General features: G+C 49.5%; 2 protein-coding genes across 2 annotated transcripts in view; one reads left to right on the top strand and one right to left on the bottom strand.

The window, feature by feature from the left end:
* The window catches only part of ctc1 (CTS telomere maintenance complex component 1), a 59,446-nt gene extending 43,088 nt beyond the window's left edge, over positions 1-16,358 (bottom strand). Inside the window, 8 exon segments of the mRNA XM_046328442.1 lie at positions 6,112-6,455; positions 6,564-7,152; positions 7,155-7,513; positions 12,196-12,325; positions 12,403-12,635; positions 12,723-12,963; positions 15,771-15,940; positions 16,063-16,358. Of these exon segments, the coding sequence (XP_046184398.1) occupies positions 6,112-6,455; positions 6,564-7,152; positions 7,155-7,513; positions 12,196-12,325; positions 12,403-12,635; positions 12,723-12,963; positions 15,771-15,940; positions 16,063-16,092 (2,096 nt within the window). The 5' untranslated portion in view covers positions 16,093-16,358.
* A 155-nt stretch (positions 16,359-16,513) lies between these two features.
* The window catches only part of LOC124014425 (high mobility group protein B2-like), a 14,293-nt gene continuing 3,306 nt past the window's right edge, over positions 16,514-27,500 (top strand). The window contains exons 1-5 of the mRNA XM_046329375.1: positions 16,514-16,633; positions 17,454-17,617; positions 18,450-18,601; positions 22,924-22,982; positions 23,328-23,443. Of these exons, the coding sequence (XP_046185331.1) occupies positions 16,534-16,633; positions 17,454-17,617; positions 18,450-18,601; positions 22,924-22,982; positions 23,328-23,443 (591 nt within the window). The 5' untranslated portion in view covers positions 16,514-16,533. The remainder of the gene's footprint in view (positions 16,634-17,453; positions 17,618-18,449; positions 18,602-22,923; positions 22,983-23,327; positions 23,444-27,500) is intronic.

Raw genomic sequence — 27,500 nt, 5'->3', positions numbered from 1 at the left:
ATCACAACGAGAGAGAGAGAAGACGAACAGAGGTTAAATCACAACGAGAGAGAGAGAAGACTAACAGAGGTTAAATCACACAGAGAGAGAAGGTGAACAGAGGTTAAATCACACAGAGAGAGAAGATGAACAGAGGTTAAATCACACAGAGAGAGAAGACGAACAGAGGTTAAATCACACAGAGAGAGAAGGTGAACAGAGGTTAAATCACACAGAGAGAGAAGACGAACAGAGGTTAAATCACACAGAGATAATGTCTAGTTTGAGTGATGTCTAATCCCAAAGTGAAGCATGCTGACTAACCACTCCTCATTGGAATATACCAGTCTATCTACCAGTCTCCCCCTCTACCAGTCTACCAGTCCATCTACCAGTCAGTCCATCTACCAGTCTCCCCCTCTACCAGTCTCCCCCTCTACCAGTCTACCAGTCCATCTACCAGTCTCCCCCTCTACCAGTCTACCAGTCCATCTACCAGTCTCCCCCTCTACCAGTCTACCAGTCCATCTACCAGTCTCCCCCTCTACCAGTCTCCCCCTCTACCAGTCTACCAGTCCATCTACCAGTCTCCCCATCTACCAGTCTACCAGTCCATCTACCAGTCTCCCCCTCTACCAGTCTCCCCTCTACCAGTCTACCAGTCTACCAGTCCATCTACCAGTCTCCCCTCTACCAGTCTCTACCAGTCTACCAGCCTCCCCCTCTACCAGCCTCCCCCTCTACCAGTCTCCCCTCTACCAGTCTCCCCTCTACCAGCCTCCCCCTCTACCAGCCTCCCCTCTACCAGACTCCCCCTCTACCAGACTCCCCTCTACCAGTCTCCCCCTCTACCAGTCTACCAGCCTCCCCTCTACCAGCCTCCCCTCTACCAGTCTCCCCCTCTACCAGTCTACCAGCCTCCCCTCTACCAGCCTCCCCCTCTACCAGTCTCCCCTCTACCAGTCTCCCCTCTACCAGCCTCCCCTCTACCAGCCTCCCCTCTACCAGCCTCCCCCTCTACCAGACTCCCCTCTACCAGTCTCCCCTCTACCAGTCTCCCCCTCTACAGTTGAAGTCTGAAGTTTACATACACTTAGGTTGGGGTCATTAAAACTTGTTTTTCAACCACTCCACAAATTTCTTGTTAACAAACTATAGTTTTGGCAAATATACTTTGTGCATGGCACAAGACATTTTTCCAACAATTGTTTACAGACAGATTATTTCACTTATAATTCACTGTATCACAATTCCAGTGCCTTTAAACAGCTTGGAAAATTCCAGAAAATGATGTCATGGCTTTAGAAGCTTCTGATAGGCTAATTGACATCATTTCAGTCAATTGGAAGTGTACCTGTGGATGTATTCCTTGGGAGCAATTTCCAAATGCCTGAAGGTACCACGTTCATCTCTACAAACAATAGTACACAAGTATAAACACAATGGGACCACGCAGCCGTCATACCACTCAGGAAGGAGACGTGTTCTGTCTCCTAGAGATGAACGTACTTTGGTGTGAAAAGTGCAAATCAATCCCAGAACAACAGCAAAGGACCTTGTGAAGATGTTGGAGGAAACAGGTACAAAGGTATCTATATCCACAGTAAATAGAGTCCTATATCAACATAACCTGAAAGGCCGCTCAGCAAGGAAGAAGCCACTGCTCCAAAACCGCCATAAAAAAGCCAGACTACGGTTTGACTGCACATGGGGACAAAGATCGTACTTTTTGGAGAAATGTCCTCTGGTCTGATGAAACAAAAATAGAACTGTTTGGCCATAATGACCATTGTTATGTTTGGAGGAGAAAGGGGGAGGCTTGCAAGCTGAAGAACACCATCCCAACCGTGAAGCATGGGGGTTGCAGCATCATGTTGTGGGGGTACTTTGCTACAGGAGGGACTGGTGCACTTCACAAATAGATGGCATCATGAGGTAGGAACATTATGTGGATATATTGAAGCAACATCTCAAGACATCAGTCAGGAAGTTAAAGCTTGGTCGCAAATGTGTTTTCCAAATGGACAATGACCCCAAGCATGCTTCCAAAGTTGTGGTAAAATGGCTTAAGGACAACAAAGTCAAGGTATTGGAGTGGCCATCACAAAGCCCTGACCTCAATCCCATTGAAAATGTGTGGGCAGAACTGAAAGAGCATGTGTGAGCAAGGAGGCCTACAAACCTGACTCAGTTAGACCAGCTCTGTCAGGAGGAATGGGACAAAATTCACCCAACTTATTGTGGGAAGCTTGTGGAAGGCTACCCGAAACGTTTGACCCAAGTTAAACCATTTAAAGGCAATGCTACCAAATACTAATTGAGTGTACATTTCTGACTCACTGGGAATGTGATGAAATAAATAAAAACTGAACTAAAACATTTTTTTACAAGTATTAATTTAAATGTCAGGAATTGTGAAAAACTGAGTTTAAATGTATTTGGCTGAGGGGTATGTAAACTTCCAACTTCAACTGTACCCGTCTCCTACCAGTCTCCTCCCTTCTACCAGTCTCCTACCTGTCTCCTCCCTCCTACCAGTCTCCTACCAGTCTCCCCAGTCCCTTCTACCTGTCTCCTCCCTCCTACCTGTCTCCTCCCTCCCACCCGTCTCCTACCAGTCTCCTACCAGTCTCCTCCCTCCTACCTGTCTCCTCCCTCCCACCCGTCTCCTACCAGTCTCCTACCAGTCTCCTCCCTCCTACCTGTCTCCTCCCTCCCACCCGTCTCCTACCAGTCTCCTACCTGTCTCCTCCCTTCTACCAGTCTCCTCCCTTCTACCAGTCTCCTACCAGTCTCCTCCCTTCTACCAGTCTCCTACCAGTCTCCTACCTGTCTCCTCCCTTCTACCAGTCTCCTACCTGTCTCCTCCCTTCTACCAGTCTCCTACCTGTCTCCTCCCTTCTACCAGTCTCCTACCTGTCTCCTCCCTTCTACCAGTCTCCTACCTGTCTCCTCCCTTCTACCAGTCTCCTACCTGTCTCCTCCCTTCTACCTGTCTCCTACCAGTCTCCTCCCTTCTACCTGTCTCCTCCCTTCTACCAGTCTCCTACCAGTCTCCTACCTGTCTCCTCCCTTCTACCAGTCTCCTACCAGTCTCCTACCAGTCTCCTCCCTTCTACCTGTCTCCTCCCTTCTACCAGTCTCCTCCCTTCTACCAGTCTCCTCCCTTCTACCAGTCTCCTCCCTTCTACCAGTCTCCTCCCTTCTACCAGTCTCCTACCAGTCTCCTCCCTCCTACCAGTCTCCTACAAGTCTCCTACCAGTCTCCTACCAGTCTCCTACCAGTCTCCTACCAGTCTCCTACCAGTCTCCTACCAGTCTCCTCCCTCCTACCAGTCTCCTACCAGTCTCCTACCAGTCTCCTACCAGTCTCCTACCAGTCTCCTCCCTTCTACCAGTCTCCTACCAGTCTCCTCCCTTCTACCAGTCTCCTACCAGTCTCCTACCAGTCTCCTCCCTTCTACCAGTCTCCTACCTGTCTCCTCCCTTCTACCAGTCTCCTACCAGTCTCCTCCCTTCTACCTGTCTCCTCCCTTCTACCAGTCTCCTACCAGTCTCCTACCTGTCTCCTCCCTCCTACCAGTCTCCTACCTGTCTCCTCCCTTCTACCAGTCTCCTACCAGTCTCCTCCCTTCTACCTGTCTCCTCCCTTCTACCAGTCTCCTACCTGTCTCCTCCCTTCTACCTGTCTCCTCCCTTCTACCTGTCTCCTCCCTTCTACCAGTCTCCTACCTGTCTCCACCCTTCTACCAGTCTCCTACCAGTCTCCTCCCTTCTACCAGTCTCCTACCAGTCTCCTACCAGTCTCCTACCAGTCTCCTCCCTTCTACTTGTCTCCTCTCTTCTACCAGTCTCCTACCAGTCTCCTCCCTTCTACCAGTCTCCTACCAGTCTCCTCCCTTCTACCTGTCTCCTCCCTTCTACCAGTCTCCTACCTGTCTCCTCCCTTCTACCAGTCTCCTACCAGTCTCCTACCTGTCTCCTCCCTTCTACCAGTCTCCTACCTGTCTCCTCCCTTCTACCTGTCTCCTACCAGTCTCCTCCCTTCTACCTGTCTCCTCCCTTCTACCAGTCTCCTACCAGTCTCCTACCTGTCTCCTCCCTTCTACCAGTCTCCTACCAGTCTCCTACCAGTCTCCTCCCTTCTACCTGTCTCCTCCCTTCTACCAGTCTCCTACCTGTCTCCTCCCTTCTACCAGTCTCCTACCAGTCTCCTCCCTTCTACCAGTCTTCTACCAGTCTCCTACCAGTCTCCTCCCTTCTACCAGTCTCCTACCAGTCTCCTCCCTCCTACCAGTCTCCTACCAGTCTCCTACAAGTCTCCTACCAGTCTCCTACAAGTCTCCTACAAGTCTCCTACCAGACTCCTACCTGTCTCCTCCCTCCTACAAGTCTCCTACCAGACTCCTCCCTTCTACCTGTCTCCTCCCTTCTACCAGTCTCCTACCTGTCTCCTCCCTTCTACCAGTCTCCTACCAGTCTCCTACCAGTCTCCTCCCATCTACCTGTCTCCTCCCTTCTACCAGTCTCCTACCTGTCTCCTCCCTTCTACCAGTCTCCTCCCTTCTACCAGTCTCCTCCCTTCTACCAGCCTCCTACCAGTCTCCTCCCTTCTACCAGTCTCCTACCAGTCTCCTACCAGTCTCCTACAAGTCTCCTACAAGTCTCCTACCAGACTCCTACCTGTCTCCTCCCTCCTACAAGTCTCCTACCAGACTCCTCCCTTCTACCTGTCTCCTCCCTTCTACCAGTCTCCTACCTGTCTCCTCCCTTCTACCAGTCTCCTACCAGTCTCCTCCCTTCTACCAGTCTCCTACCAGTCTCCTACCAGCCTCCTACCAGTCTCCTCCCATCTACCTGTCTCCTCCCTTCTACCAGTCTCCTACCTGTCTCCTCCCTTCTACCAGTCTTCTACCAGTCTCCTACCTGTCTCCTCCCTTCTACCAGTCTCCTACCTGTCTCCTCCCTTCTACCAGTCTCCTACCTGTCTCCTCCCTCCTACCAGTCTCCTACCAGTCTCCTACCTGTCTCCTCCCTTCTACCAGTCTCCTACCTGTCTCCTACCTGTCTCCTACCTGTCTTCTCCCTTCTACCTGTATCCTCCCAGTCTCCTCCCAGTCTCCTCCCTTCTACCAGTCTCCTACCAGTCTCCCAGTCTCCTACAAGTCTCCTACAAGTCTCCTACAAGTCTCCTACCAGTCTCCTCCCTCCTACAAGTCTCCTACCAGACTCCTACCTGTCTCCTCCCTCCTACAAGTCTCCTACCAGACTCCTCCCTTCTACCTGTCTCCTCCCTTCTACCAGTCTCCTACCTGTCTCCTCCCTTCTACCAGTCTCCTACCAGTCTCCTCCCTTCTACCAGTCTCCTACCAGTCTCCTACCAGTCTCCTCCCATCTACCTGTCTCCTCCCTTCTACCAGTCTCCTACCTGTCTCCTCCCTTCTACCAGTCTCCTACCAGTCTCCTCCCTTCTACCAGTCTCCTACCTGTCTCCTCCCTTCTACCAGTCTTCTACCAGTCTCCTACCTGTCTCCTCCCTTCTACCAGTCTCCTACCTGTCTCCTCCCTTCTACCAGTCTCCTACCTGTCTCCTCCCTCCTACCAGTCTCCTACCAGTCTCCTACCTGTCTCCTCCCTTCTACCAGTCTCCTACCTGTCTCCTACCTGCCTCCTACCTGTCTTCTCCCTTCTACCTGTATCCTCCCAGTCTCCTACCAGTCTCCTCCCTGTCTCCTACCAGTCTCCTACCAGTCTCCTACCTGTCTCCTACCAGTCTCCTACCAGTCTCCTCCCTTCTACCTGTCTCCTACCTGTCTCCTACCAGTCTCCTACCTGTCTCCTACCTGTCTCCTACCTGTCTCCTACCTGTCTCCTACCTGTCTCCTACCTGTCTTCTCCCTTCTACCTGTATCCTCCCAGTCTCCTACCAGTCTCCTCCCTGTCTCCTACCAGTCTCCTACCAGTCTCCTACCAGTCTCCTCCCTTCTACCAGTCTCCTACCAGTCTCCTACCAGTCTCCTACCAGTCTCCTACCAGTCTCCTACCAGTCTCCTACCAGTCTCCTACCAGTCTCCTACCAGTCTCCTACCAGTCTCCTACCTGTCTCCTACCTGTCTCCTACCTATCTCCTACCTGTCTCTTAGAGCTCTGCAGCAGTGACAGAGCCACAGGTACTGAGACACGCCCAGATTCCTCTCCAGCAGTAGCCACGGCAGCGGGGCGTCGCTAGGGCGGTCGACCTCTGACCCCAGGCGGCTGAAGGAAGTGACACGCAAACTGGAGTGTAGACACACGCAGAGCATGCAGGGATGGAAGTGGGGAGAGGGGCGGTACAAGAAATGGACATCATGGAGTTCTATCTCCGCCCCCGGACGCAGGCCACGCCTCTGCAGTGGCTGATAGGCCAAACACAGGCCCACCTTCCCGTCAATCACATAGAGCCCCGCTGCCGCACTCAGGACACTGGTCAGCACACCCTATCAGGGAGAAGGGGAGGGCTCAGGATGGAAACCTTGACATCCAGGTGTATAGATGTATAGATGTTAACCTATAATACTCAGAGATAAAAAAATAAAAAAAATCACCTTGTAGCTGATAGCCTTGGAGAGTTTGGGCCTCAGGATGGGAGAGGGGTCTGGGTCTGGCCCAGCGCCCCGTCTCTCTGGGAGAGGACACCCAGTACTACTGCAGTCAGACAGTGGTGGATCTAATCCCACAGGGTCTGGGTCTGGCCCAGCGCCCCGTCTCTCTGGGAGAGGACACCCAGTACTACTGCAGTCAGACAGTGGTGGATCTAATCCCACAGGGTCTGGGTCTGGTCCAGCGCCCCGTCTCTCTGGGAGAGGACACCCAGTACTACTGCAGTCAGACAGTGGTGGATCTAATCCCACAGGGTCTGGGTCTGGTCCAGCGCCCCGTCTCTCTGGGAGAGGACACCCAGTACTACTGCAGTCAGACAGTGGTGGATCTAATCCCACAGGGTCTGGGTCTGGCCCAGCGCCCCGTCTCTCTGGGAGAGGACACCCAGTACTACTGCAGTCAGACAGTGGTGGATCTAATCCCACAGGGTCTGGGTCTGGCCCAGCGCCCCGTCTCTCTGGGAGAGGACACCCAGTACTACTGCAGTCAGACAGTGGTGGATCTAATCCCACAGGGTCTGGGTCTGGCCCAGCGCCCGTCTCTCTGGGAGAGGACACCCAGTACTACTGCAGTCAGACAGTGGTGGATCTAATCCCACAGGGTCTGGGTCTGGTCCAGCGCCCCGTCTCTCTGGGAGAGGACACCCAGTACTACTGCAGTCAGACAGTGGTGGATCTAATCCCACAGGGTCTGGGTCTGGGGTGTGCTTGTCCAATGTGGGTGGATCAGACAGGTCCTGGATCAGTGTGTCAGGAAGCAAAGTGAGAGAAGACTGACTCGTTGCACACAGAAGCCTGTTCCCAGACCAGCCCTGCAGTGCGCACACACGCAGCCCCGACACACACACACTCACTCCCACACACACACACTGCTGCCACCACAGACAGCACGGCTCCTAAAAAAGAGAGACACAGAGTGAAGGTTAAAATGATACATTACCCATACACCCCCTCTCTGCTCACTGTGACCAGTAATGGTAGTGTCTCTCTCTCTCCTCACTGTGACCAGTAATGGTAGTCTCTCTCTCTCTGTCTCCTCACTGTGAACAGTAATGGTAGTCTCTCTCTCTCTCCTCACTGTGACCAGTAATGGTAGTCTCTCTCTCTCTCCTCACTGTGACCAGTAATGGTAGTGTCTCTCTCTCTCTCCTCACTGTGACCAGTAATGGTAGTGTCTCTCTCTCTCTCTCCTCACTGTGACCAGTAATGGTAGTGTCTCTCTCTCTCCTCACTGTGACCAGTAATGGTAAGTGTCTCTCTCTCTCTCCTCACCGTGACCAGTAATGGTAGTGTCTCTCTCTCTCTCCTCACTGTGACCAGTAATGGTAGTCTCTCTCTCCTCACTGTGACCAGTAATGGTAGTGTCTCTCTCTCTCTCCTCACTGTGACCAGTAATGGTAGTGTCTCTCTCTCTCTCCTCACTGTGACCAGTAATGGTAGTGTCTCTCTCTCTCTCCTCACTGTGACCAGTAATGGTAGTGTCTCTCTCTCTCTCTCCTCACTGTGACCAGTAATGGTAGTGTCTCTCTCTCTCCTCACTGTGACTAGTAATGGTAGTCTCTCTCTCTCTCTCTCCTCACTGTGACCAGTAATGGTAGTGTCTCTCTCTCTCTCTCTCCTCACTGTGACCAGTAATGGTAGTCTCTCTCTCTCCTCACTGTGACCAGTAATGGTAGTGTCTCTATCCTCACTGTGACCAGTAATTGTAGTGTCTCTATCTCTCTCCTCACTGTGACCAGTAATGGTAGTCTCTCTCTCTCTCCTCACTGTGACCAGTAATGGTAGTGTCTCTCTGTCTCCTCACTGTGACCAGTAATGGTAGTGTCTCTCTCTCTCTCCTCACCGTGACCAGTAATGGTAGTGTCTCTCTCTCTCTCTCTCCTCACTGTGACCAGTAATGGTAGTCTCTCTCTCCTCACTGTGACCAGTAATGGTAGTGTCTCTCTCTCTCTCCTCACTGTGACCAGTAATGGTAGTGTCTCTCTCTCTCTCCTCACTGTGACCAGTAATGGTAGTGTCTCTCTCTCTCCTCACTGTGACCAGTAATGGTAGTCTCTCTCTCTCTCTCTCCTCACTGTGACCAGTAATGGTAGTGTCTCTCTCTTTCTCTCTCCTCACTGTGACCAGTAATGGTAGTCTCTCTCTCTCCTCACTGTGACCAGTAATGGTAGTGTCTCTATCCTCACTGTGACCAGTAATGGTAGTGTCTCTATCTCTCTCCTCACTGTGACCAGTAATGGTAGTCTCTCTCTCTCCTCACTGTGACCAGTAATGGTAGTGTCTCTCTCTCTCTCTCCTCACTGTGACCAGTAATGGTAGTGTCTCTCTCTCTCCTCACTGTGACCAGTAATGGTAGTGTCTCTCTCTCCTCACTGTGACCAGTAATGGTAGTGTCTCTCTCTCTCCTCACTGTGACCAGTAATGGTAGTGTCTCTCTCTCTCTCTCCTCACTGTGACCAGTAATGGTAGTCTCTCTCTCTCTCTCTCCTCACTGTGACCAGTAATGGTAGTGTCTCTCTCTCTCCTCACTGTGACCAGTAATGGTAGTCTCTCTCTCTCTCCTCACTGTGACCAGTAATGGTAGTGTCTCTCTCTCTCTCCTCACTGTGACCAGTAATGGTAGTGTCTCTCTCTCCTCACTGTGACCAGTAATGGTAGTGTCTCTCTCTCTCCTCACTGTGACCAGTAATGGTAGTGTCTCTCTCTCCTCACTGTGACCAGTAATGGTAGTGTCTCTCTCTCTCTCTCCTCACTGTGACCAGTAATGGTAGTCTCTCTCTCTCTCTCCTCACTGTGACCAGTAATGGTAGTGTCTCTCTCTCCTCACTGTGACCAGTAATGGTAGTGTCTCTCTCTCCTCACTGTGACCAGTAATGGTAGTGTCTCTCTCTCTCCTCACTGTGACCAGTAATGGTAGTCTCTCTCTCTCTCCTCACTGTGACCAGTAATGGTAGTGTCTCTCTCTCTCCTCACTGTGACCAGTAATGGTAGTGTCTCTCTCTCTCTCCTCACTGTGACCAGTAATGGTAGTGTCTCTCTCTCTCTCTCCTCACTGTGACCAGTAATGGTAGTGTCTCTCTCTCTCCTCACTGTGACCAGTAATGGTAGTGTCTCTCTCTCTCCTCACTGTGACCAGTAATGGTAGTGTCTCTCTCTCTCTCTCTCTCTCCTCACTGTGACCAGTAATGGTAGTCTCTCTCTCTCTCCTCACTGTGACCAGTAATGGTAGTGTCTCTCTCTCTCTCCTCACTGTGACCAGTAATGGTAGTCTCTCTCTCTCTCCTCACTGTGACCAGTAATGGTAGTCTCTCTCTCTCTCTCTCCTCACTGTGACCAGTAATGGTAGTGTCTCTCTCTCTCTCCTCCTCACTGTGACCAGTAATGGTAGTCTCTCTCTCTCTCTCTCCTCACTGTGACCAGTAATGGTAGTGTCTCTCTCTCTCTCCTCACTGTGACCAGTAATGGTAGTGTCTCTATCCTCACTGTGACCAGTAATGGTAGTCTCTCTCTCTCTCTCTCTCTCTCTCTCTCTCTCTCTCTCTCTCTCTCTCCTCTCTCTGACCAGTAATGGTAGTGTCTCTCTCTCTCCTCACTCTCCTAATCTCTCTCTCTCTCTCTCTCTCTCTCTCTCTCTCTCTCTCTCTCTCTCTCTCTCTCTCTCTCTCCTCACTGTGACCAGTAATGGTAGTGTCTCTCTCTCTCCTCACCGTGACCAGTAATGGTAGTGTCTCTCTCTCTCTCCTCACTGTGACCAGTAATGGTAGTGTCTCTCTCTCTCTCTCTCTCCTCACTGTGACCAGTAATGGTAGTCTCTCTCTCTCTCTCTCCTCACTGTGACCAGTAATGGTAGTGTCTCTCTCTCTCTCCTCACTGTGACCAGTAATGGTAGTGTCTCTCTCTCTCTCTCTCTCTCTCTCCTCACTGTGACCAGTAATGGTAGTGTCTCTCTCTCTCTCCTCACCGTGACCAGTAATGGTAGTGTCTCTCTCTCTCCTCACTGTGACCAGTAATGGTAGTGTCTCTCTCTCTCTCCTCACTGTGACCAGTAATGGTAGTGTCTCTCTCTCTCTCCTCACTGTGACCAGTAATGGTAGTGTCTCTCTCTCTCTCCTCACTGTGACCAGTAATGGTAGTGTCTCTCTCTCTCTCTCCTCACTGTGACCAGTAATGGTAGTGTCTCTCTCTCTCTCTCCTCACTGTGACCAGTAATGGTAGTGTCTCTCTCTCTCCTCACTGTGACCAGTAATGGTAGTGTCTCTCTCTCTCTCTCTCTCTCTCTCTCTCTCTCTCCTCACTGTGACCAGTAATGGTAGTGTCTCTCTCTCTCCTCACCGTGACCAGTAATGGTAGTGTCTCTCTCTCTCTCCTCACTGTGACCAGTAATGGTAGTGTCTCTCTCTCTCTCTCTCCTCACTGTGACCAGTAATGGTAGTGTCTCTCTCTCTCTCCTCACCGTGACCAGTAATGGTAGTGTCTCTCTCTCTCTCCTCACTGTGACCAGTAATGGTAGTGTCTCTCTCTCTCTCCTCACTGTGACCAGTAATGGTAGTGTCTCTCTCTCTCTCCTCACTGTGACCAGTAATGGTAGTGTCTCTCTCTCTCTCCTCACTGTGACCAGTAATGGTAGTGTCTCTCTCTCTCTCTCCTCACTGTGACCAGTAATGGTAGTGTCTCTCTCTCTCTCTCCTCACTGTGACCAGTAATGGTAGTGTCTCTCTCTCTCTCCTCACTGTGACCAGTAATGGTAGTCTCTCTCTCTCCTCACTGTGACCAGTAATGGTAGTGTCTCTCTCTCTCTCTCTCTCCTCACTGTGACCAGTAATGGTAGTGTCTCTCTCTCTCTCTCTCTCTCCTCACTGTGACCAGTAATGGTAGTGTCTCTCTCTCTCTCTCTCCTCACTGTGACCAGTAATGGTAGTGTCTCTCTCTCTCCTCACTGTGACCAGTAATGGTAGTGTCTCTCTCTCTCTCTCTCCTCACTGTGACCAGTAATGGTAGTGTCTCTCTCTCTCCTCACTGTGACCAGTAATGGTAGTGTCTCTCTCTCTCCTCACTGTGACCAGTAATGGTAGTGTCTCTCTCTCTCCTCACTGTGACCAGTAATGGTAGTGTCTCTCTCTCTCTCCTCACTGTGACCAGTAATGGTAGTGTCTCTCTCTCTCTCCTCACTGTGACCAGTAATGGTAGTGTCTCTCTCTCTCTCCTCACTGTGACCAGTAATGGTAGTCTCTCTCTCCTCACTGTGACCAGTAATGGTAGTGTCTCTCTCTCTCCTCACTGTGACCAGTAATGGTAGTGTCTCTCTCTCTCTCCTCACTGTGACCAGTAATGGTAGTGTCTCTCTCTCTCTCCTCACTGTGACCAGTAATGGTAGTCTCTCTCTCTCCTCACTGTGACCAGTAATGGTAGTGTCTCTCTCTCTCTCCTCACTGTGACCAGTAATGGTAGTCTCTCTCTCCTCACTGTGACCAGTAATGGTAGTGTCTCTCTCTCTCCTCACTGTGACCAGTAATGGTAGTGTCTCTCTCTCTCTCCTCACTGTGACCAGTAATGGTAGTGTCTCTCTCTCTCTCCTCACCGTGACCAGTAATGGTAGAGTGTGTCGTCCCTCTCTCAGACGGAGACAGAAGAGGGACTTCCCTGCGATGTTCAGTAGAGGGTAGACTCCAGAAACCTCCCCATACACCTTCACACGAAGGCCTCGCACCCTGCACACACACAGTTACACACACAGTTACACACACAGTTACACAATTCTCCATACATGTATGCCAGAAACCCTGACCTGTGCTGTATGAGTTCTGCAGCTTCTCTGACCCCCACAGCTCTCTTCAGGTTGACCACTGCTGGGTTAAAGGTCATCTCTATGTCAGAGGTCAGGGGTAGGGGACAGCCAACCAGCTCCAGGTAGCCCCTCTCCTCCACTTCCTTATCCTTCCCCAGTGCAGGCTGGGGGATGTAATTCCAGCAGGGGAAGAGAACCGGCAGGCCCAGCCAGAGAGGGGAGGGGCTCAGTAGCTAACCAATCAGAGAAAGAACGACAGGAGTGAATTCAAGGCTGTCTTGTCTTCTCTTACACACATACAAACAGACAGACACTCTCACCTCACAGTGCACGGTCCCGGTGGCGTCCCTCACACGCCACGCTCCGTCACATGACCTCTCTGGGTCACACCCATCACTGAGACAGCCTATCAGCAACAGGCTGGCACGCGGCAAAGCCTTGTGATTGGGCAGAGCCTGCTCCGCCTCCCGGACCCATTCTCTGTGCTGAGCGGTGCTCCAGGTCAGGTTGCTACAGCAGGGTGTGCGTTGCCAGGTAACCAGCTCAGCTACGGAGATGAGCCTAACAACAAGAGGAGGTTAAGGTTGGGAGTGGTGTTGATGGTTTCTAAACCTCCCCAATGACAGGAGATGGCTTAGAAGTCAGACATCTTTGTCTCGTCCCATGTGTATATATCTTTTTCTTCGCATTCTTGTTAATATTTTTCCTAAACCTCAACTTCAAAATACTCTCCTGCAACCCGCCTCACCCAATGTGGTGGGGATCTGTTTATTTTTCTCCTAATGTATTTCTATTTACCTCCGAACTGGAATACCTCAACTGAAGCTAGCCAGCTAACTGGCTACCAGCTATCAGTCAGCTAACCACTGCTAGCGGTCATCAGCTAACCTTTAGCTCGGAAAGCTCTCGCCAGTTCGTACAACGCGTTTCTAACCAGAGCATCCAGGACGACCTATTTTTCTCTCCATATCCCCAGATTCCTACCGCAAACTCTGAACCTTTTCATCTGGATCATCACAGCTAGCTAACAGCAACCCGGGTTGACTACTCCTGGCTAACGTTTCCGTCCCGGAGCTAGCACCAACTAGCCTGGGGCTAGCCCATGCTAGAACCATCTCCCGGCTCACTCCTGGGCTACAATATCCGGACCCCTTCTACTGCCGGTACAGGGCACGGAACCCCGCCGATCCTCTACGACATAATCTGCCCGAGGATTCCAACAGGCCCCTCAGGCGCGACGCCTGCTGAAGGCCCATTCTGTTAACCTGCTAGGCCTGCTTAGCTACCTAGAGCTACTTGGAACCCTACTAATTCCATGACTGGTCTAACGACGTCACTGCACGAAGAGGCAAAAACAGACTTACCCCCATTGCGACCGTCCCCCAAAGGATAACTTGCCTGCCACGGTCCGCTAACTGCTAGCTCCTGCAAACTGCTTGCTTGCCAGCCCTGGTCTGCTAACTGCTAGCTTGTTCATCCCCGGCCTACTAACTGTTAGCGTGTTAGCATCTCTCTGATATCAATATGCCTCGTCCATTACTGTCCTGGTTAGTGATTACTGTCTTATTTCACTGTAGAGCCTCTAGCCCTGCTCAATATGCCTTAACCAACCATGTTGTTCCACCTCCTACATATGCGATGACATCACCTGGTTTAAACATCTCTAGAGACTATCTCTCTCTCTTCATTACTCAATGCCTAGGTTTACCTCCAATGTACTCACATCCTACCTTACATTTGTCTGTAAACTATGCCTTGAATCTATGCTATCGAGCTCAGAAACCTGCTCCCTGTTCCGAACGTGCGAGACGGCCAGTTCTTATAGCCTTTAGCCGTACCCTTATCCTACTTCTCCTCTGTTCCTCTGGTGATGTTGAGGGCTACAGTGGAGCAGGTTGAGAGATTCAAGTTCCTTGGTGTCCACATCAGGGAAGAGGACACGACAAAACCTATTCCCCCTCAGGAGACTAAAAATATTTGGGTCCTCAAACGGTTCCTCGGCTGCACCATCGAGAGCATCAATGCCTGATATGGCAATTGCTCGGCCTCCGACCGTAAGGCGCTACAGAGGGTAGTGCGTACTGCCCAGTACATCACCGGGGCCAAGCTTCCTGCCACCCAGGACATCTATACCAGGTGGTGTCAGAGGAAGGCCATAAAAATTGTCAAAGACTCCAACCACCCTAGTCATAGACTGTTCTCTCTGCTACAGCACGGCAAGCGGTACCGGAGCGCCAAGTCTAGGTCCAAGAGGCTTCTAAACAGCTTCTATCCCCCCAAGCCATAAGACTCCTGAACATCTAATCAAATGGCCACCCAGACTATTTGCATTGCCCCCCTTCCCCCCTTTTTTTTACACAGCTGCTACTCTCTGTTATTATATATGCATAGTCACTTCAATAACTCTACCTACATGTACATATTACCTCAACTAACCGGTGCCCCCACACATTGTACCGGTACCCCCACACATTGTACCGGTACCCCCACACATTGTACCGGTACCCCCACACATTGTACCGGTGCCCCCACACATTGTACCGGTACCCCCACACATTGTACCAGTACCCCCACACATTGTACCGGTACCCCCACACATTGTACCGGTACCCCCACACATTGTACCGGTGCCCCCACACATTGTACCTTCACTGTAAGGTCTACACCACCTGTTGTATTCAGCATTTCACTCTAAGGTCTACTACACCTGTTGTATTCAGCATTTCACTGTCAGGTCTACTACACCTGTTGTATTCAGCATTTCACTGTAAGGTCTACTACACCTGTTGTATTCAGCATTTCACTGTGAGGTCTACTACACCTGTTGTATTCAGCATTTCACTGTAAGGTCTACTACACCTGTTGTATTCAGCATTTCACTGTGAGGTCTACTATACCTGTTGTATTCAGCATTTCACTGTGAGGTCTACTACACCTGTTGTATTCAGCATTTCACTGTGAGGTCTACTACACCTGTTGTATTCAGCATTTCACTGTAAGGTTTACTACACCTGTTGTATTCAGCATTTCACTGTGAGGTCTACTACACCTGTTGTATTCAGCATTTCACTGTGAGGTCTACTACACCTGTTGTATTCAGCATTTCACTGTAAGGTCTACTACACCTGCTGTATTCTGCGCATGTGACTAATACAATTTGATTTGCCTTAGACGGACCCTAAACTAAAGGACTCCAACCAGCTCTGATCCTGGTGACAAACCGAGTAAGCAGACTTTAGTTCAAGCCCAGCACTAACACACTAATCAACTGGATCATTAATACCCATTGGTTAATGTAATCAGTTGTGCTTGTGCAAGGCTGGAGCTAAAACGTGCACATTTTCGCCAGAGCCGGTAAACAACATCACCTGTAACTGAGCGGCAGAGACCGGGCAGACGAGGAGCCCACCGCCCGTTCCACTCTCCGTATCATGGCTAGCGAGAGCTGTTCCGGGGAAACACTACCGGCGGTTGGACCGAGAACCGGGAACAGATTGTCCCTCACGAACACGAATAGTTCCTGCAGCCACTCCCGTTCCTTTAAGAAATTAGATATGAACGAAAAGTGTGGTGAATGAGTAAAAATACTGTATTTTGTTTGAATGTAGCTAGCTAACTATTGTAAACAATAATAAACGAAAGTAGACAACGTAACTTTACCACTTCACTCCTCTCCCTGAAGTTATCCATAAATGATTTCATTCTAGGTTCGTCTCGTTGATGCTGTTCTGAATCACTTCATATCTTCACCTTAAAGTACAATTCACGTAACTATTACACTCTTTGAATTTTGGTCAGATCTGATCGGACAGACATTAATGCTACCGTTGTCAACCAGTTAGTAATAAACTATCACAGACTCGCACACACACACACAAAAAAACTTGGAATCATCTGAATAACAATAACAGTAGAACTACCGCGTCCCCATTACGGTCATAACGCACGAAATCTGCCGCCCAGCAAACAGAGTTCTTCCGGACCAAATCCGGCCTGGAGGGAAGAACGCACACTGGCCAATCAGAAACGAGTCTCCGCCCATCTCTACCCTGTGGTCTCCGCCCCCTGTGTTCTAATGAACGTAATCAGCCAACGGGGGCCCGGGGGCGGGTCTTAGATCCGTCCTGTTTGATGCTCAGTCAACAATCCTCTCCGGAGAAGCACACAGCAGCAGCGACAACAACAAAAACAACCAGACTCATTCTTGCAAACTTCATCTGGACCGGTAAATGTAAGTAATGAAAGACATTGGACGTTAGTAGCAGTAACATCTTTTAAATGTACATTGAAAGTTGTAGAAATGTTAGTTTCCCTGCAAAAAAAAACACAAAAAAAAAAAGGTAACGTTACTAAACTATCTTCAGAGCGAGTCACTGTAAATGTTAGCCAGCTTGCTAAACTGGTGAAATGGCTAAATCTGGGTTGTTGTTTTTTTTAAGATGTAAAATAACCTTGCTTTAGGATTACTCGTAACTATACTGTAAAATGTTTCACACTAGCTGATGTTAGCTCACTATGTATTCTGATGGCTAGCTTTAGCATCTTCAGCATAAATGCTAGCGCTGGGTGATGGGATGAGCTAGCAGCGCGTTAGCATCTTTAGCATAAATGCTAGCGCTGGGGGATGGGATGAGCTAGCAGCGCGTTAGCATCTTTAGCATAAATGCTAGCGCTGAGGGATGGGGTGAGCTAGCAGCGCGTTAGCATTCTTAGCATAAATGCTAGCGCTGGGGGATGGGATGAGCTAGCAGCGCGTTAGGCGGGAAGCAAATGGTGGCCCCATTGTTCTCAACGAGCTAGCATGCTAGTTGGCTAACTAGGCTAACCGCACTGCAAACTATACAGTCTACGGCACCTGGTCTGCAATCCATCATGTATACAAGCCCAACTTTAGTTGCCGTTACAATAGTTAGCTAGCTAACTATCCATTTGTACTTTTTTGACGTTTTATCCGACGTGGGGCCTAGCTAGTTAGCCACTTTAGCTAGATGAATTTGCAAAAAAATATATATATATATTGTCGTAAATGTATATTTTCTCCGGTGTTTCAGTCAGTCGTGTCGCCATGGTGAAAGGGGACGTTAATAAACCCAAGGGCAAGACGTCAGCCTACGCCTTCTTCGTCCAGACCTGCCGGGAGGAACACAAGAGGAAACACCCCGACCAGTCGGTCAACTTCGCCGAGTTCTCCAAGCAGTGTTCAGAGAGATGGAGGGTACATATTAATACACACATCACAGGGTGTTATACTACCACTGTGTCTGTTATAATGGTGTTATACCACTGTGTCTGTTATAATGGTGTTATACCACCACGGTGTCTGTTATAATGGTGTTATACCACGGTGTCTGTTATAATGGTGTTATACCACTGTGTCTGTTATAATGGTGTTATACCACTGTGTCTGTTATAATGGTGTTATACCACTGTGTCTGTTATAATGGTGTTATACCACTGTGTCTGTTATAATGGTGTTATACCACCACGGTGTCTGTTATAATGGTGTCTGTTATAATGGTGTTATATCACCACGGTGTCTGTTATAATGGTGTCTGTTATAATGGTGTTATACCACCACGGTGTCTGTTATAATGGTGTCTGTTATAATGGTGTTATACCACCACGGTGTCTGTTATAATGGTGTTATACCACCACGGTGTCTGTTATAATGGTGTTATACCACCACGGTGTCTGTTATAATGGTGTCTGTTATAATGGTGTTATACCACTGTGTCTGTTATAATGGTGTTATACCACTGTGTCTGTTATAATGGTGTTATACCACTGTGTCTGTTATAATGGTGTCTGTTATAATGGTGTTATACCACCACGGTGTCTGTTATAATGGTGTCTGTTATAATGGTGTTATACCACTGTGTCTGTTATAATGGTGTTATACCACTGTATCTGTTATAATGGTGTCTGTTATAATGGTGTTATACCACTGATGTGTGTGTGTATATATATATATACACACACACAAGGTGCTACAACAAGTGTATGTGATAAAGATGTTATAATGTAGTGTGTTTTATAACTGTGTGTAGGGTCTGACTGCGAATGATAAGCGTCGTTTTGAGGACATGGCGAAGAACGACAAGGTGCGTTATGAGAGGGACATGAGGGGGTACGTCCCCCCCAAGGGGATGGCCAAGAGCGGTAGGAGGAAGAAGGACCCCAACGCTCCAAAACGACCCCCGTGAGTCACACACACTCTGCTGTACACACTGACTGTAGTGTGTACACTTCATTACCAAAAGTATGTGGACACCTGCTAATTGAACATCTCATTCCAAAATGAATATGGACCCCCCCCACCTTCTTTGCTGCTATAACAGCCTCCACTCTTCTGGGAAGGCTTTCCACTAGATGTAGGAACATTGCTGCTATAACAGCCTCCACTCTTCTGGGAAGGCTTTCCACTAGATGTTGGAACATTGCTACTATAACAGCCTCCACTCTTCTGGGAAGGCTTTCCACTAGATGTTGGAACATTGCTGCTATAACAGCCTCCACTCTTCTGGGAAGGCTTTCCACTAGATGTAGGAACATTGCTGCTATAACAGCCTCCACTCTTCTGGGAAGGCTTTCCACTAGATGTTGGAACATTGCTGCTATAACAGCCTCCACTCTTCTGGGAAGGCTTTCCACTAGATGTAGGAACATTGCTGCTATAACAGCCTCCACTCTGCTGGGAAGGCTTTCCACTAGATGTTGGAACATTGCTGCTATAACAGCCTCCACTCTTCTGGGAAGGCTTTCCACTAGATGTTGGAACATTGCTACTATAACAGCCTCCACTCTTCTGGGAAGGCTTTCCACTAGATGTTGGAACATTGCTGCTATAACAGCCTCCACTCTTCTGGGAAGGCTTTCCACTAGATGTTGGAACATTGCTGCTACAACAGCCTCCACTCTTCTGGGAAGGCTTTCCACTAGATGTTGGAACATTGCTGCTATAACAGCCTCCACTCTTCTGGGAAGGCTTTCCACTAGATGTAGGAACATTGCTGCTATAACAGCCTCCACTCTGCTGGGAAGGCTTTCCACTAGATGTTGGAACATTGCTGCTATAACAGCCTCCACTCTTCTGGGAAGGCTTTCCACTAGATGTAGGAACATTGCTGCAAAACAGGCTCCACTCTTCTGGGAAGGCTTTCCACTAGATGTTGGAACATTGCTGCTATAACAGCCTCCACTCTTCTGGGGAGGCTTTCCACTAGATGTAGGAACATTGCTGCAAAACAGGCTCCACTCTTCTGGGAAGGCTTTCCACTAGATGTTGGAACATTGCTGCTATAACAGCCTCCACTCTTCTGGGGAGGCTTTCCACTAGATGTTGGAACATTGCTGCTATAACAGCCTCCACTCTTCTGGGGAGGCTTTCCACTAGATGTAGGAACATTGCTGCTATAACAGCCTCCACTCTTCTGGGGAGGCTTTCCACTAGATGTAGGAACATTGCTGCTATAACAGCCAGATGGTGAAGTGTGATTCATCACTCCAGAGAACACGTTTCCACTGCTCCAGAGTCCAATGGAGGTGAACTTTACACCACTCCAGCCGACGCTTGGCATTGCACATGGTGATGTTAGGCTTGATTCCATTTCATGAAGCTCCCGACAAACAGTTATTGTGCTGACGTTGCTTCGGGAGGCAGTTTGGAACTCGGTAGTGAGAGCTGCAACAACGTTTTACACTCTGCCTTCCTGTTCTGGGAGATTGTGTGGCCTACCACTTTGCAGCGGAGCCGTTGTTGCTCCTAGACGTTTCCTCTTCACGATAACAGCAATTACAGTTGACCAGTTGGTAAAAATCTGTCGTTCTGCCCCTGAACCAGGCAGTTAACCCACTGTTCCCTGGGAGGCCGTCATTGAAAATAAGAATGGGTTCTTAACTGACTTGCCTGGTTAAATAAAAAGTTGACATCTACTGCCAATGTTTGTGTATGGAGATTGCATGGCTGTGTGCTCGGTTTTATACACCTGTCAGCAACGGGTGTGGCTGAAATAGCTGAATCCATTCATTTGAAGGGGTGTCCACATACTTTTGAGAGTATTTTAAATGTGTATCAAATACAATACAATTCTTCCTCCCTCAGGTCTTCTCTCTACCCCTCTCCCTCCCTCAGGTCTTCTCTCTAACCCTCTTCCTCTCTCTCCCTCAGGTCTTCTCTCTAACCCTTTTCCTCTCTCTCCCTCAGGTCTTCTCTCTAACCCTCTCCCTCTCTCAGGTCTTCTCTCTAACCCTCTTCCTCTCTCTCAGGTCTTCTCTCTACCCCTCTCCCTCCCTCAGGTCTTCTCTCTACCCCTCTCCCTCCCTCAGGTCTTCTCTCTAACCCTCTTCCTCTCTCTCCCTCAGGTCTTCTCTCTAACCCTTTTCCTCTCTCTCCCTCAGGTCTTCTCTCTAACCCTCTCCCTCTCTCAGGTCTTCTCTCTAACCCTCTTCCTCTCTCTCAGGTCTTCTCTCTAACCCTCTTCCTCTCTCTCCCTCAGGTCTTCTCTCTAACCCTTTTCCTCTCTCTCCCTCAGGTCTTCTCTCTAACCCTCTCCCTCTCTCAGGTCTTCTCTCTAACCCTCTTCCTCTCTCTCAGGTCTTCTCTCTACCCCTCTCCCTCCCTCAGGTCTTCTCTCTAACCCTCTCCCTCCCTCAGGTCTTCTCTCTAACCCTCTTCCTCTCTCTCCCTCAGGTCTTCTCTCTAACCCTCTTCCTCTCTCTCCCTCAGGTCTTCTCTCTAACCCTCTTCCTCTCTCTCCCTCAGGTCTTCTCTCTAACCCTCTTCCTCTCTCTCCCTCAGGTCTTCTCTCTAACCCTCTTCCTCTCTCTCCCTCAGGTCTTCTCTCTAATCCTCTTCCTCTCTCTCCCTCAGGTCTTCTCTCTAACCCTCTTCCTCTCTCTCCCTCAGGTCTTCTCTCTAACCCTCTCCCTCCCTCAGGTCTTCTCTCTAAACCTCTTCCTCTCTCTCCCTCAGGTCTTCTCTCTAACCCTCTTCCTCCCTCACCCAGGTCTTCTCTCTAACCCTCTTCCTCTCTCTCCCTCAGGTCTTCTCTCTAATCCTCTTCCTCTCTCTCCCTCAGGCCTTCTCTCTAACCCTCTTCCTCTCTCTCCCTCAGGTCTTCTCTCTAACCCTCTTCCTCTCTCCCCTCAGGTCTTCTCTCTAACCCTCTTCCTCTCTCTCCCTCAGGTCTTCTCTCTAACCCTCTTCCTCTCTCCCCTCAGGTCTTCTCTCTAATCCTCTTCCTCCCTCATGTCTTCTCTCTAACCCTCTTCCTCTCTCTCCCCCAGGTCTTCTCTCTAACCCTCTTCCTCTCTCTCCCTCAGGTCTTCTCTCTAATCCTCTTCCTCTCTCTCCCTCAGGCCTTCTCTCTAACCCTCTTCCTCTCTCTCCCTCAGGTCTTCTCTCTAACCCTCTTCCTCTCTCCCCTCAGGTCTTCTCTCTAACCCTCTTCCTCTCTCTCCCTCAGGTCTTCTCTCTAACCCTCTTCCTCTCTCCCCTCAGGTCTTCTCTCTAATCCTCTTCCTCCCTCATGTCTTCTCTCTAACCCTCTTCCTCTCTCCCCTCAGGTCTTCTCTCTAATCCTCTTCCTCCCTCATGTCTTCTCTCTAACCCTCTTCCTCTCTCTCCCCCAGGTCTTCTCTCTAACCCTCTTCCTCTCTCTCCCTCAGGTCTTCTCTCTAACCCTCTTCCTCCCTCTCTCAGGTCTTCTCTCTAACCCTCTCTCTCCCTCATGTCTTCTCTCTAACCCTCTCTCTCCCTCAGGTCTTCTCTCTAACCCTCTTCCTCTCTCCCCCTCAGGTCTTCTCTCTAACCCTCTCTCTCCCTCAGGTCTTCTCTCTAACCCTCTCTCTCCCTCAGGTCTTCTCTCTAACCCTCTCTCTCCCTCAGGTCTTCTCTCTAACCCTCTTCCTCTCTCTCCCTCAGGTCTTCTCTCTAACCCTCTTCCTCTCTCCCCTCAGGTCTTCTCTCTAACCCTCTCCCTCCCTCAGGTCTTCTCTCTAACCCTCTTCCTCTCTCCCTCTCTCAGGTCTTCCCCCCAACCCTCTTCCTCTCTCTCCCTCAGGTCTTCTCTCTAACCCTCTTCCTCTCTCTCCCTCAGGTCTTCTCTCTAACCCTCTTCCTCTCTCTCCCTCAGGTCTTCTCTCTAACCCTCTTCCTCTCTCTCCCTCAGGTCTTCTCTCTAACCCTCTTCCTCTCTCTCCCTCAGGTCTTCTCTCTAACCCTCTTCCTCTCCCTCCCTCAGGTCTTCTCTCTAACCCTCTTCCCTCTCTCCCTCAGGTCTTCTCTCTAACCCTCTTCCTCTCTCTCCCTCAGGTCTTCTCTCTAACCCTCTTCCTCTCTCTCCCTCAGGTCTTCTCTCTAACCCTCTTCCCTCTCTCCCTCAGGTCTTCTCTCTAACCCTCTTCCTCTCTCTCCCTCAGGTCTTCTCTCTAACCCTCTTCCTCTCTCTCCCTCAGGTCTTCTCTCTAACCCTCTTCCTCCCTCATGTCTTCTCTCTAACCCTCTTCCTCTCTCTCCCTCAGGTCTGCCTTCTTTGTGTTCTCTGCAGAGTTCCGTCCTACGGTCAAACAGGAGTTCCCAGGTACACTGATGATATTATTACTAACAAATCTGTTTGTTCTTTGTTGTGGTGGGGTGTCGTTGTGGGGGGGGGTGTTATGGGGGTCGTTATGACGTGTTGTGGGGGGGGTTGTGGTGGTGTAGATATATAATGTATGTATTATTGTCGCCAGGCTGTTCTATATGAGGTAGTGTGTGTATGTATATATATATATATATATATATATATATATATATATATATATATATATATATATATATATATATATATATATATATATATATGTACGTATATGGGGTAGTGTGTATATATATATATATAATGTATATGAGGTAGTATATATAATGTATATATTATCGTCTCCAGGCTGTTCTATAGGAGAGACAGCTAAGAAGCTGGGGATCATGTGGGGTCAACAGACTCCAACCCAGAAACAGCCGTTTGAAGAGAAGGCTCTCCGACTGAGGGAGAAATACGACAAGGTACTCTACGTTACTACGGTAACAAACACGCTTAGTTAGGGGACCTGCTAGAGAACCCGTTAGTTAGAGAACCTGTTAGTTAGGGGACCTGCTAGAGAACCCGTTAGTTAGAGAACCTGTTAGTTAGGGGACCTGCTAGAGAACCTGCTAGTTAGGGGACCTGCTAGAGAACCCGTTAGTTAGAGAACCTGTTAGTTAGGGTACCTGCTAGAGAACCCGTTAGTTAGAGAACCTGTTAGTTAGGGGACCTGCTAGAGAACCTGCTAGTTAGGGGACCTGCTAGAGAACCCGTTAGTTAGAGAACCCGTTAGTTAGAGAACCTGTTAGTTAGGGGACCTGCTAGAGAACCCGTTAGTTAGAGAACCTGTTAGTTAGGGGACCTGCTAGAGAACCTGCTAGTTAGGGGACCTGCTAGAGAACCCGTTAGTTAGAGAACCTGTTAGTTAGGGGACCTGCTAGAGAACCCGTTAGTTAGAGAACCTGTTAGTTAGGGGACCCATTAGAGAACCTGTTAGTTAGGGGACCTGCTAGAGAACCTGTTAGGTGGGGGACCTGTTAGTTAGGGGACCTGCTAGAGAACCTGTTAGTTAGGGGACCTGCTAGAGAACCTGTTAGTTGGGGGACCTGTTAGTTAGGGGACCTGCTAGAGAACCCGTTAGTTAGAGAACCTGTTAGTTAGGGTACCTGCTAGAGAACCTGCTAGTTAGGGGACCTGCTAGAGAACCCGTTAGTTAGAGAACCTGTTAGTTAGGGGACCTGCTAGAGAACCCGTTAGTTAGAGAACCTGTTAGTTAGGGTACCTGCTAGAGAACCTGTTAGTTAGGGGACCTGCTAGAGAACCTGTTAGTTAGGGGACCCATTTGAGAACCTGTTAGTTAGGGGACCTGCTAGAGAACCTGTTAGTTAGGGGACCTGCTAGAGAACCTGTTAGTTGGGGGACCTGTTAGTTAGGGGACCTGCTAGAGAACCTGTTAGTTAGGGGACCTGCTAGAGAACCTGTTAGTTGGGGGACCTGCTAGAGAACCTGTTAGTTAGGGGACCTGTTAGTTAGGGGACCCGCTAGAGAACCTGTTAGTTAGGGGACCCGCTAGAGAACATGTTAGTTAGGGGACCTGTTAGTTAGGGGACCCGCTAGAGAACCTGTTAGTTAGGGGACCCGCTAGAGAACCTGTTAGTTAGGGGACCTGCTAGAGAACCTGTTAGTTAGGGGACCTGTTAGTTAGGGGACCTGCTAGAGAACCTGTTAGTTAGAGAACCTGTTAGTTAGGGGACCCATTAGAGAACCTGTTAGTTAGGGGACCTGCTAGAGAACCTGTTAGGTGGGGGACCTGTTAGTTAGGGGACCTGCTAGAGAACCTGTTAGTTAGGGGACCTGCTAGAGAACCTGTTAGTTGGGGGACCTGTTAGTTAGGGGACCTGCTAGAGAACCCGTTAGTTAGAGAACCTGTTAGTTAGGGTACCTGCTAGAGAACCTGCTAGTTAGGGGACCTGCTAGAGAACCTGTTAGTTAGGGGACCTGCTAGAGAACCCGTTAGTTAGAGAACCTGTTAGTTAGGGTACCTGCTAGAGAACCTGTTAGTTAGGGGACCTGCTAGAGAACCTGTTAGTTAGGGGACCCATTTGAGAACCTGTTAGTTGGGGGACCTGTTAGGGGACCTGCTAGAGAACCTGTTAGTTGGGGGACCTGTTAGTTAGGGGACCTGCTAGAGAACCTGTTAGTTAGGGGACCTGCTAGAGAACCTGTTAGTTGGGGGACCTGTTAGTTAGGGGACCTGCTAGAGAACCTGTTAGTTAGGGGACCTGCTAGAGAACCTGTTAGTTAGGGGACCTGTTAGTTAGGGGACCCGCTAGAGAACCTGTTAGTTAGGGGACCCGCTAGAGAACATGTTAGTTAGGGGACCTGTTAGTTAGGGGACCCGCTAGAGAACCTGTTAGTTAGGGGACCCGCTAGAGAACCTGTTAGTTAGGGGACCTGCTAGAGAACCTGTTAGTTAGGGGACCTGTTAGTTAGGGGACCTGTTTGTAAGTCGCTCTGGATAAGAGCGTCTGCTAAATGACTTAAATGTAAATGTTAGAGAACCTGTTAGTTAGGGGACCTGCTAGAGAACCTGTTAGTTAGGGGACCTGTTAGAGAACCTGTTAGTTAGGGGACCTGCTAGAGAACCTGTTAGTTAGGGGACCTGCTAGAGAACCTGTTAGTTAGGGGACCTGCTAGAGAACCTGTTAGTTAGGGGACCTGTTAGAGAACCTGTTAGTTAGGGGACCTGTTAGAGAACCTGTTAGTTAGGGGACCTGTTAGAGAACCTGTTAGTTAGAGGACCTGTTAGTTAGAGGACCTGTTAGAGAACCTGTTAGTTAGGGGACCTGTTAGAGAACCTGCTAGTTAGGGGACCTGTTAGTTAGGGGACCTGTTAGAGAACCTGCTAGTTAGGGGACCTGTTAGTTAGGGGACCCATTAGAGAACCTGTTAGTTAGGGGACCTGTTAGTTAGGGGACCTATTAGAGAACCTGTTAGTTAGGTGAACCATTAGTTAGGGGACCTGCTAGAGAACCCGTTAGTTAGAGAACCTGTTAGTTAGGGGACCTGCTAGAGAACCTGTTAGTTAGGGGACCCATTATAGAACCTGTTAGTTAGGGGAACCATTAGTTAGGGGACCTGCTAGAGAACCCGTTAGTTAGAGAACCTGTTAGTTAGGGGACCTGCTAGAGAACCTGTTAGTTAGGGGACCCATTAGAGAACCTGTTAGTTAGGGGACCTGCTAGAGAACCTGTTAGTTAGGGCACCTGTTAGAGAACCTGTTAGGGGACCTGTTAGTTAGGGGACCTGCTAGAGAACCTGTTAGTTAGGGGACCTGTTAGAGAACCTGTTAGTTAGGGGACCTGCTAGAGAACCTGTTAGTTAGGGGACCTGCTAGAGAACCTGTTAGTTAGGGGACCTGCTAGAGAACCTGTTAGTTAGGGGACCTGCTAGAGAACCTGTTAGTTAGGGGACCTGCTAGAGAACCTGCTAGTTAGGGGACCTGCTAGAGAACCTGTTAGTTAGGGGACCTGCGAGATGACCTGTTAGTTAGGGGACCTGCTAGAGAACCTGTTAGTTAGGGGACCCATTAGAGGACCTGTTAGTTAGGGGACCTGTTAGTTAGGGGACCTGTTAGTTAGGGGACCTGCTAGAGAACCTGTTAGTTAGGGGACCTGCTAGAGAACCTGTTAGTTAGGGGACCTGCTAGAGAACCTGTTAGTTAGGGGAACCATTAGTTAGGGGACCTGCTAGAGAACCCGTTAGTTAGAGAACCTGTTAGTTAGGGGACCTGCTAGAGAACCTGTTAGTTAGGGGACCTGCTAGAGAACCTGTTAGTTAGGGGAACCATTAGTTAGGGGACGTGCTAGAGAACCCGTTAGTTAGAGAACCTGTTAGTTAGGGGACCTGCTAGAGAACCTGTTAGTTAGGGGACCCATTAGAGAACCTGTTAGTTAGGGGACCTGCTAGAGAACCTGTTAGTTAGAGAACCTGTTAGTTAGGGGACCTGCTAGAGAACCTGTTAGTTAGGGGACCTGCTAGAGAACCTGCTAGTTAGGGGACCTGCTAGAGAACCTGTTAGTTAGGGGACCTGCTAGAGAACCTGTTAGTTAGGGGACCTGCTAGAGAACCTGTTAGTTAGGGGACCTGCTAGAGAACCTGTTAGTTAGGGGACCTGCTAGAGAACCTGCTAGTTAGGGGACCTGCTAGAGAACCTGTTAGTTAGGGGACCTGCTAGAGAACCTGTTAGTTAGGGGACCTGTTAGTTAGGGGACCTGCTAGAGAACCTGTTAGTTACGGAACCTGTTAGTTAGGGGACCTGCGAGAGGACCTGTTAGTTAGGGGACCTGCTAGAGAACCTGTTAGTTAGGGGACCTGCTAGAGAACCTGTTAGTTAGGGGACCTGCTAGAGAACCTGTTAGTTAGGGGACCTGCTAGAGAACCTGTTAGTTAGGGGACCTGCTAGAGAACCTGTTAGTTAGGGGACCTGCTAGAGAACCTGTTAGTTAGGGGACCTGCTAGAGAACCTGTTAGTTAGGG

This window comes from Oncorhynchus gorbuscha, linkage group LG25 (genome assembly GCF_021184085.1).
Source record: "Oncorhynchus gorbuscha isolate QuinsamMale2020 ecotype Even-year linkage group LG25, OgorEven_v1.0, whole genome shotgun sequence".
Lineage (NCBI taxonomy): Eukaryota > Metazoa > Chordata > Actinopteri > Salmoniformes > Salmonidae > Oncorhynchus > Oncorhynchus gorbuscha.
This window is presented reverse-complemented; position numbering and strand designations above follow the sequence as displayed.